General features: G+C 32.6%; 2 protein-coding genes across 2 annotated transcripts; both read right to left on the bottom strand.

Annotated features, from left to right (window-relative positions):
• Nucleotides 1–633: 633 nt before the first annotated feature.
• On the bottom strand, nt 634–1,930 carry LOC143585489 (F-box/FBD/LRR-repeat protein At5g22700-like). Its single transcript, XM_077067266.1, has 4 exons — nt 1,781–1,930; nt 1,155–1,666; nt 969–1,017; nt 634–894 (listed from the first exon to the last, which is right to left on the bottom strand). The coding sequence occupies exons 1-4, from the start codon at nt 1,928–1,930 to the stop codon at nt 634–636; spliced, it is 972 nt and encodes a 323-aa protein (XP_076923381.1).
• Nucleotides 1,931–8,144: 6,214 nt separating this feature from the next.
• Nucleotides 8,145–10,222, bottom strand: LOC143585486 (GDP-mannose 3,5-epimerase 2-like). Its single transcript, XM_077067265.1, has 6 exons — nt 9,802–10,222; nt 9,616–9,709; nt 8,969–9,098; nt 8,757–8,889; nt 8,469–8,676; nt 8,145–8,382 (listed from the first exon to the last, which is right to left on the bottom strand). Exons 1-6 carry the CDS (start codon nt 10,209–10,211, stop codon nt 8,227–8,229), a joined length of 1,131 nt encoding a protein of 376 aa, XP_076923380.1. The 5' UTR covers nt 10,212–10,222; the 3' UTR covers nt 8,145–8,226.
• Between the last annotated feature and the right edge of the window lie 672 nt (nt 10,223–10,894).

The following is a 10,894-nucleotide window of genomic DNA, read 5'->3' as shown; positions in this document are numbered from 1 at the left end:
AGCTGAGCTCAAGCTCTTGGAAGCCAAAACGGGCCAAGCTCGAGACTAGTCCCTCGAGCTCGGCTCGTTTGCACCCCTAATTAAAGGTTTCTTCTATGCATTTAATGCATACATTTTTAAACTAGTGAATTAGTGATAACATTGACACATGACAACTTGTAAATAAACGGTATTCATCTAGGCGAATAAGACAAGTTTTGGTTATTCGAGTCGAATAAAACCAAACTGAATAACTTATTTGAATTCGAGTTTATTATAAGAAAGGAAAAAATTCAAAGAAAATCAAATTTAAAAATTTGGAGCTGGATTTTGAATTGAAAAAAGATCAGCGCGGATCAACAAAAGTCAAAACTGGTTCGATCAACAAAAGCCAAAACTGGCTCGGGGTTGGAACTGGTTTTTGAATGGAAACAAGATCGAACGGTAAATCTGGTATTTAGAATACGGCTTAACTGTCGGTTATTATAATTTGGTTAAATAAAAATGACAGGTTTATTCCAGTATACATTTATAACCAGTGCCAAATAAGCATGCATTAGACATTATATATTGATATTAATAAAGATTCCACATGAAAATAACAGTTTCAAGTCTAGACTAACAAACACACATACCTTTTCACCAGAAATAAAACTAGGAGAGATCGATATCAACGACCGGGGAGGCTCGATGGAGCTTCAACAACTTCCTAGCAAACATAAACTTTTCTTCGAACGATAACGATAACAACATGTGGTGATGAACAACCATCCGTTTTAGGAAAGGCGAACACGCAAGCAAATACTTAATGAAACATAATTCATTCTCTGAGCCTTTGAAATATTCAAATGTCACACTTTGAAGCTGCAACAGCCTCGTTGTATTGTAGTTTACGTGAGAAGGCGAGGCAGCTTCCTACAAGAATAGCAAACTAGCATTCAAATGCAAAACTATATATGAGATTACAAGATAGACAATATGATACATACCGGATATCTAGTTGCTACGATTTCAACAGTCTGTAGATTCGGGAAGTTGCTAATCAATTCATAAGCACATGATAACTGAGTACCATTGCTAAAATCTATGTCTCGTAAATTTAGAGCCTTGAGGGAGAGAAAGGCAGAAGGGAACTTGTTTTTAGCACCGACTTCGGTCAACTTAGAGTTAACTACCTTGTAGCCAAAAAATCCAAATTAAGCTCTTGAAGTTTTGGAAGAGAACCCAGAAGCTCAAAGATATCGTCAACGCTTATGAAGGCCGTAGTGCCAAGACTACCCAATGCTAAAGATAATACTTTGAGATTTTTACGTTTTGCAATGTCAATGAGATTTACTTTGACTAAAGGATGCAGATACAAAGTCTTGAGTAAGGGACACCGAGTTAAAAACTCCCCAAGTTCACTAGTTTCTCCACCCAAATGTAAGCTCAATAGGTTCGGGAAACCATGAAAACCAGGTGGTGGATAGAAACGACAAAAATCAACGTCCAAATGTTTCAACTCTAAACAAGAGAAAAGATGGGTAGGCAACTTGAGGGGTGCAAAATTCTGATTCTTAATAGTGAGGTCCTGAATTCCTTTTCGGAATAAGAATAAAATAACGTGACTAATACTTGCATCTTTAACACAACCATAGAAAATTCCATCGGATACATGGAGGAAACACTTTTTAATGGCACCCTTAAGCTGAAGAAGAAGACTACGGATTATAATTCTCACATAATCATCATTATCATCATAATAATCATCATCGTCATTTGTTTTTTTGGTTAGATAATAAAAGAAGGCCTCGTCCAATACGAGTTGGCTAAGAAGCATAGTCCACTTAAGCCTCCAGTTTCTTGACAAGATACCAGTCCTGACTGCATCTCGTATTGGCAATCGATCCAGAATATTAGTTACCACAATATCCGGCATGTTGCTGATGAAATCACCTTCTGGTGCAAACATTGATGTTTTTTTGTGTCTCCTCGGTTTCGTCATTAACTCTTAAGAAAAATGAAATACATGAATCATTAGCATAAACAGATGGAATAAATAAATAAATAATAGCCATGCTTTGCTTTTATTAAAGGCAGCCAGCATCATAATAATATGTGAAAAAAATTCAATTCACAATAAAGAAAATACTTAAATTCCATAATATTTGCAGAAAACAAAACTAGGGGTTTAGAATGCTGCTACTGTAAGTAAATGAAAAAAAAACTGCAGCAACATGCATTAATTAATTATTAAAAAACAATCAGAAACCTAACGATGATGATTCAGTATAGATATCTATCAAGCAGTGTCATGGTGTTTCAACAGAAAACAACTAACCAGGCAGAATATTAATAAATAATAACAATAATAATCATTCTTGCTTCAGAAAAATGAAATGAGTGACGATTTTCGTCGAAAACACACATTATTCTAATAATTTTAGTAATGCCATTTGTCTTAACTAACGCACCAGCTACATTCAATCTTTGTTGAACCAAACCTTTTAATTTTTTTTATTTTTTTTTTTAAGAATTGTTTTTTTAATGATTTCCTGGTTAATAGCAACGAACGGATATGCAACAACACTTGGTTCATCGTTTTGGGAACTTCTGAGAAACAACCAATTGTATGTATGCAAAGAAATCTAAATATTTTTTTTTTGGTCTTCTGATTTAAACCAACCCAACCCAACCCAACCCTTTATTGCGGAAAGTGATGCGCCTCCAATAGAGGCATTGGAGCTGTTTTAATACAAGGTAAACAGTCATTAGCCTTTACCAGCAAACTCTGTCTGTCTGTATGTCTATATATGAACCGGGCATTATCATTATTACTGCGTAATTGCTTGTCATTTCATCATTAAGACAGTAGAGATCAGAAGGTTGCTAGTTACTACACCATCAAATTGCTGCAACACTACTCATGGCTTTAATCTCACTCTTTTGTCCTTCCAACCGAGCGCTGTTGCGTTATCTAGGATCAAGTCTAATTATCCTAATTGCTAGGATTAAGTGGTGCAGCAGTACCAACACACAATATCACAAAACGAGTAGAAAATAAAAGCAATAGGAACATGACAATTTAACGTGGTTCGGTCACGGGCTGCAACTAGGTATTTTTTAAGCTCGGTACAAGATTACAATTACAATGTGTGAACAAGATTAGGGTTAGGGACCAAGAAAACTAAATAACCCAATATCTAATATAATATGCAACCAACTGCCTAAGTCAAGGAAATTTAATTCCACATTTTTACTTGTAAATAAAAACTAACTAACAATTTGTTGGTGATTAGTTTTACTTAAGCAACTAAGTGATGAATGAATGTGACGTAAGCAACCTTAATTTCCCCCATTCTTTTTATCCCAAACCCTAGAAAGCTAACTGTCTAATTAATTAGCACATAATAATAATAATAATAATAATAATAATAATAATAATTACCTTTGAATGAAAGAAACGAAAAGTAGCAGCGTCTCCGACGAGTGTTGGAATCAAATTGCAGGAGGGAGGCTGGCTTGCTTGATTTGTTTAGAGTATGATTGTATTGTAGTGTCCACACTACTCCCGAGTTTCATTTTTATGTTACTGGTGGGTGTTCATCAAATGAAATAACAAATTTATTTTCAGTAATAACATAGTGCTCTTGAGTTTAAATATTTTGTGAGACAGTATTTATAGATTTGGTCCAAACAAAAAAATTATATATCTGTCTCTACCTATTCTAATAAAGTAATAATGCCATATTTTGATTAATTCTTACAATTTTTTCCCTCTAAAATAACATATTAAGTAACTCTAATATCTACCTATATATTTTAATAAAGTAAAATCTTTGAGACACATGGCAGCGGAGGTTGCTCCTCATAGGAAAAACCCCGCCAAAGTAGTTTCCTTTTGCGATTAGTTTTGTCGCGGTAAGCTAACCCGGCCAAAACCAATACCCATACCCTCTAAAATAACATATTAAGTAACCCTAATATATATTCTAATAAAGTAAAATAATTATAGGCACTTGTTATATTTTTGTTAATTCTTACAATTCTTTTCCCTCTAAAATAGCATATTAAGTGACCCTAATATATGTAATGGATCAATGATTATTCACTTTCCGTATATACTCTATTTATATTATATCTATACATTTTTATTAAAATAAATATTAACATATTATTTTACTATATATTCCAAAATACTTGGTGAAATTCAAAAATCAACAACAAACCATGTTTGTCAAAGATTGAGAAAAAAATATAATTTCAAATGTTATGTATATTGTGGAAGATTGTAAAGAAAAACAAAATTCGAACATGCTTTTATTTTACATGCTTTTATTTTACAAAGTAATTTTTTGAATCATTAAATTATAAATATATACTTAAAAGTCGATCCATTTTCTTAAAATCAATCAATTTACCTATTATTATTATTATAATAAATGTATAAATTATAAATCTATGCTTTAAATCTCTCCATTTATTTTTCGGTTAATTTAGTAAACTATATATGTGTTAAAATGTAGGGATAATATATACCAATCACTTTCGAACATAACAAAATTTATCATATTTAATTTCTTAGTTTTTTTTATCAAGGATTGTTTCGAGTTTTTTGTGAAATTTAAATTTGATTTTTATGGGTCAAATGTTAGTAAACAGATAGTTTGGTACAAGTTAACTACATTTAGATCAAAATTTGTTACGGGTCAAAAATGAAAAATCTGAGTATTTTAAAAATTTGAAAATGCAAATAGATTTATCATCAAATTTATTACGGGTTCAAATTGTTTACTTGAAAATATCAAATGGATGAAAAACATGATTTGGGTTTCAAAATTTTCAAGGGCATTTTTGAAAATAATTAAAAGGTTTAGGATTTGAAAAATTGACTATTTTTCACTCGACTATTAAAATTTAAGAAAAGATCGCGAACACTTTCGGCATACCACCCCAGACCTATCAATGTTTCTAACTTTTATCACATTTGAAATATTTGTGTAAGTATTAATTTTTCGGTTGTATGAGAAACATGTTATGCAAAACGATGCTCAAATGAAGCAAAATATTCACAAAATTGAATGAGTTAACATGTTATTTTTTATGTTATCATTATGACAAAGTCGAGAAGCTCCCTGAAACTTATCAAAATCTTTTTTATAGTGTAACTTAGAAAAACATAGTTCTTGAAGAACATATGTCGTTACAATTTAATGTTCTATTTTTCTTCGATTGATGGTAAATTGATAAATATATCAATAAAGGTAACACTTATTCTGTATTTAGGCTGAATGGTTATAACTACTATTGTATGAGAAGTCTTATTCCTGAAATTGGTTAATAACCAAAATTATTTCAATTATACATATTTGACACTGAAAATAAAAATTTCAACAAAAAGAGTGTTCTCGGGTACGTTTCTGCATGTGCAATTTTTTTTATTAAGTTTATTTAAAAGAAATCATTTTGTGATGTAAATAAAATTAATTTATATACACACAATATAGACAAGCGTAAATGTAATACATTTTTTCATATACGTTATGTACTTATTTGCTTTACTTGTAATTTTATAATTTGGATTATCCCGTGTGTGACACGGGCTCTAAAGCTAGTGTATATATATATATATATATATATATATATATATGAATTTGAATTCGAATTTTAAATCATAAATTCATATTCGATTACTATACTTGAATTCGAATTTTTTTAAAAACGAATTAGAATCTTAATATTCGAATCGAATTTCGAATGTTTCGAATTCGAATCAAATTCTAAACATTCTTATTCCTGAGACTCATTGACGAGAGAAAAAAAAAAGGAAATAAAGGTTTTTCATTTCCTTTTTTTTCCTCCTCTTTCCTTTCTTTTCACACTTTTTTTCCTTCCAATTTGTTTCAAATTGAAAAGAAACCAATCACCACCATCTACTTTATATTTCTCTTCCTTTCCTTTTTCTTTCCTTTATTGAAACTCGGGAATACACGTATTCTTTAATCTTTTTCTTTCTCTCCTTAAATGAAACTCGATAACACATTCATCTCAATCTTTTCATCCATTTCCTTTCCATTCCTCCCTAAGTGAAACTTAGGAGTTAGGAACACATTGTTAAGGAGTGAAATATATTATTTCCTTTCCTTTCTCTCGTTAACGATGTGCTCCCGAACTTACTTAACAGAAGAAAGAAAGAAAGAAAAAAATGCATGTGTTCTGAAGTTTTTAACTTTTTATACTGGAAAGGAAATGGAACATAAAAAAGCGTTATATCCTTTTTGGGGTGCAAATTCAATATTTATTCATCATTTCGGTTTGTTTAGTTACGGTACTCACACACTAATAAAAACCATGATATGTCTAAAAGGATACCGAAACGTGTTTTACATTAACCAAAAACTATGAAAACCCCATGTTACGGGAGTGTATTAGCATTAGGTTGGTTTAATTACACAAAAGGTGTTACTACTGTATAACCAAAAAACATAAAAGGCGTAACATGCCTAAAAACAACAAAAAGTGCGCATTTTTGACAAATTCATAAACTTTCATTTTAGTTCGATGAGTTTTAACTACAGTAAAACCTTTATAAATTTATACTCGATAAAATTAATTAGAGTTAATTGCAATTATGATCCCTGTGGTGGAACCTAAAACGCAGGTTGCAACCCCGTGGTGCCATTTTCGCAGATATGGGCCCTGTGGTGGTCCTTTTTTTTCGCAATCGGAACCAACCGTTAGTTAATGTAACATCTCAGATTTTTTTTCGTATTTGTATTCGTTTATGTTTAACCCGACTTGGAAATATAATTCGGATATTTCGTATTAATAAAAATATTGATTAATTAGTATTTAACGTTGTCTAAACTTAATTTACATCCTCCTTACTCTCAAACTTGTCAAACAGCTCTTAGAAACCCTTAAAATCGCTTATTTTTGCTTAAAAATACATATTTATAAGTACAGGGGCTGAAATCGTCAAAAAACAAACTTTGCTCAGATAACCCTTCCCAAGTCGTGCGTAGGAAACATCCTTGCTCCCTAGCGCCGCGTGGGGGACCCATCAAATCAACCAAAAATTCTCTTAAATGCATTATTACTGCCACATTTCCGTGGCAGTTTCATTTCATGAAACTTTACTTCATAAATCATATATGTTTTAAAAAAACAATATTAATCAAACCAGTGATTATTATTTTGTTTTACGAACTAGATCATGTAAGAACCGGCTCTGGGTATGGTTGGATTTTTGACCAGTTGTGCCGGTTTTTACCGGGCCAAGAGAAACTGAAACCTGGTTCGTACCCACAGGTTGAGTCTGGAATTAGGTTTTATGCTAACCTCCAACATAGAGAAGAGCGAGTAGATGTGATCTGAGGTAGAAAAGGCGTTTCTATAGCGCCTTTTGTTAGAGGTGTATGGATAGGGGGAAGCGTTTCTAAAGCCGGTCTTTTTTAAGAGCATCAATCACAGATGCTAAAATTATAACTAACAAAAATTTCCTACTAACAAAGTGGCGGTGGCGATTCAAAGAAGCCGATTCCTATATAAAACTATACCGATTATGAAGACAGTACCCTGAATATGGAAATATATAGGAGGTATTGAAAAATATTTTCTCAATTATGGTATCAACATTCATCATATTATGGGCTTTCTTATGGGTCAATAATAAATCAAAATTACAAAGTACTAAACTATGAATGTGTGTTACAAATGCTATATATAACTATATATATAACTAATCCTGTGTTCATATCTTACATTTCCTACCGTTACAAACGGTCCAAATGACAAAACAAGAAGATAACATGAAGACATAACGGAAGTGTGCAGGCAATCGAAGATTGATCACGTTAAAACCAATAAGCAAACATTGCTTAAATTTGAAGAATAAAAGATAAAACAGATTGTCCATACACGACCTGACTGCAGATCAAACATTGCCTTGAAGAACCAAGTAACGGGAAATCATGATATGCAGGCATATCATCCACGTCGTTTCTAGAAAGACTAACTACTTAAACCAAGCGGGCTGTAAACTTGCAAGATCCACTGGTTTAACGATTAAATTTATGAGTACGATCTAACCATTTAAGATTTATGACAAAAACGACATACTTCATACCAAAAATAGACGCTAAATCACAACGATTCAAACAAACAATAAGAGATCATGTAAAGTAGCCAAAAGGATTACACATATGTAGCACCGTCAACAAAACATGAATCATAACCTTGAAATTAAGACAGAGAGAATCTCACACTTTATTCTTTGCCATCAGCGGCCCTGAGCGACCCGAGCTGAACCGGTGCTTGGGTCCCAACCACTTTAGACGACCCGTAAACCGAAAGGTCAAAGCCTTCACTTTTTTCTTTCTCAATTTGCTCCTTGATCCAGAAATATGTGATCCTCAATCCACCCTACATCCATAAAAAAGGTATCATTAATCACACATAATTATGAACGAAAATTATGTGTATCAAAATAACTTAATTATAAAATATACCTTTAATCTCATGGTAGGGGCCCACCCAAGCTTTTCTTTGATCAAAGTGTTATCCGAGTTTCTACCACGAACACCTTCGGGTCCCGGAATGTGATGAATCGGAAGCTTCCTATCCTCAAAACCGAGAACAATTTCAGCCATTTCATTCATGCTAACCATCTCATCACTTCCAATATTCACGGGCTCACGGAAGTCGGATTTAGTCAATCTGTTAAACACACAGTTCAATTAGCGAAGTACAGCTTTCACATCATAATGTACAAGTTATCAATAACACAAAACGAGTACCTTAGAACACCTTCAACACACTCATCAATGAAAGTAAAAGATCGGGTTTGTAGCCCGTCTCCCCACATTTCAAACTTATCAGTCGCCGTAAGGGCTTTTCTGCAAAAAGCAGCAGGTGCTTTCTCTCTCCCGCCTGCAATACCAGAAATTCAATATCCCCAAAACGCCCTTTGATTCTTAAATGCCATGAATTAAATTTGTTTCAAGTTTACCTTTCCATGTGCCAAACGGTCCATAAATGTTATGAAACCGTCCAATTCGGCACTCGATTCCAAAATCTTTCGTGTAATGCTTACACAACTCCTCGGTCGCTAGTTTCTCCAAACCGTAAGCATCTTGAGGCTAAAGCACAATTATAAAATAATAACGTATTTGAAATTAGGAGTGTAAACGAGTGGACTCGAGATCAGCTTGCCACAAGCTTGAATAGAGCCGAGCTTAAACAAGCTTGAGCCTAAAAAAATTGTTTAATTGACTAGCCCACGCTTCACCTATCGAGCTTGAGTTGACTCGCGGGCCTAAACAAGCCTATTATTTACATATAATTTCTTTAAGATATTAATCAGATACTTCTATTAAAATAATTGATATGTATAAATTATGATAAAAATTACAAATTATATATAATATAATACATATATATATATATAAACAATTGATCTAAAAAATATAAAAATAATTATACAAGCATATCAATAAATTAATAAATAATAAACAAGCAAAGCACAAGCCAAGCTCGAGCATTAAAAGTAGGATTCTAAACAAGCTGAGCTCAAGCATAAATGAGCTCAGGCTTGGCTCGTTTACCCACCTCATTAATATAGACAAAAAGGTAATATATCAGGAATTAATAAATAACCTCAGCAGGCCACGCATCTGACTCTTTCAAGCTCACGTTAGTTTCCAACTGCTTAAACTCGGGGTAAATGCACGCACTAGACGCGTAGAAAAACCTGTAACATGCAACAACCAGCACAAGATTTTAATAAACATTACCAAATAATAAATATGGAAACATTTATGATTAAATATCACGTTGACCAACCTTTTGACTCCGCTGATTCTGGCAGCTTCAAGCATGTTAAAGCTAATCATCGTGTTATTATACATAATAACCGAATGGTTTGACTGAATGAACCCCATACCGCCCATATCAGCAGCCAAATTAAACACATGATCGACGTTTTCCGTCACTTTCAAACAATTATCCATCACACGAAGATCAGCAAGATGAAACTCGTGACAAAACATGTCTTCCGGCATGTGCTCATTTTTCTTCCAATCAGAAGCAATGATGTAATGACCCTCGGTTTTCAAGCGTCTAGCAATGTGCGATGCAATAAACCCACCTGCACCGGTTATGGAAACCCGAAACTTCTCAGATGGCCAATACGGTTCCCTCTCGAGGTTTTCATATGTGAATGACCCGTATTTAGTTTCAGTAGCTGTCCCCATTCTAGAAACACGACAAACATAATATGATATTAACATCTAAAATAAGTTATCATATAACAAATAACAGTTAAACCTAATTACCAAAACTAACCAATCTGTAAACCATATAAACCAAATAAACATAATTAAATGATAATAATGACAATTCACCAACATATGAACAAATAAGTTTACAAATTGAATCAAAAGAGGATAATTGACTATTTGACTATCTGTCTATTTATCACTAGTTTTAATCAAGCTCGAGCTGGTTTGCAAGCCTAAACAAGCCTATCAAATATATATATTTTTCATATACTATATTAATCAGATATTTTAATAAAAAAATATTATGATAAAAATCACTAAATAACATACATATAAAGATTTATACTTAAAATGCATATGAAAACAATTATTATCTTATATCAATAAATTAATAAATACCAAACATGACAAGCATAAGATCTGAGATAACCTAATTAGAAAGATTAACTAATCTATAACGCATATAAGCCAAACAAACATAATTGAAATGATAATAACGACAATTCACCAACATAACACAAAATAAGTTTACAAATTGATTTAAAAGTGGATAATTGACTATTTGACTATATGACCAATTATCACTATCCAGAATAGTAAATTGGTAAAAATTAACTAATTATAACTTATCACTGATTTTAATCGAGCTTGAGCTG

The sequence above is a fragment of the Bidens hawaiensis genome, unplaced genomic scaffold, assembly GCF_021521415.1.
Source record: "Bidens hawaiensis isolate Kalapana, Puna unplaced genomic scaffold, B.hawaiensis_p1.1 tig00033865_1, whole genome shotgun sequence".
NCBI classification, from domain to species: domain Eukaryota; kingdom Viridiplantae; phylum Streptophyta; class Magnoliopsida; order Asterales; family Asteraceae; genus Bidens; species Bidens hawaiensis.
Note: the sequence above shows the minus strand (reverse complement) of the source record. Positions and strands in the feature narration are given on the sequence as shown.

Excerpts from the sequence above, each read along its gene's own strand:
- LOC143585489 (XM_077067266.1), bottom strand. The coding sequence starts at position 1,930 with ATGTTTGCACCAGAAGGTGATTTCATCAGCAACATGCCGGATATTGTG. Across the intron at positions 1,667-1,780 it reads CTATGCTTCTTAGCCAACTC|CTTAAGGGTGCCATTAAAAA; the intron begins GTATTGGACGAG and ends CTTCTTCTTCAG. Across the intron at positions 1,018-1,154 it reads TTGGATTTTTTGGCTACAAG|CAACTTCCCGAATCTACAGA; the intron begins GTAGTTAACTCT and ends TGAATTGATTAG.
- LOC143585486 (XM_077067265.1), bottom strand. The coding sequence starts at position 10,211 with ATGGGGACAGCTACTGAAACTAAATACGGGTCATTCACATATGAAAAC. Across the intron at positions 9,099-9,615 it reads CAGATGCGTGGCCTGCTGAG|CCTCAAGATGCTTACGGTTT; the intron begins GTTATTTATTAA and ends ATTGTGCTTTAG. Across the intron at positions 8,890-8,968 it reads ACCGTTTGGCACATGGAAAG|GCGGGAGAGAGAAAGCACCT; the intron begins GTAAACTTGAAA and ends CTGGTATTGCAG.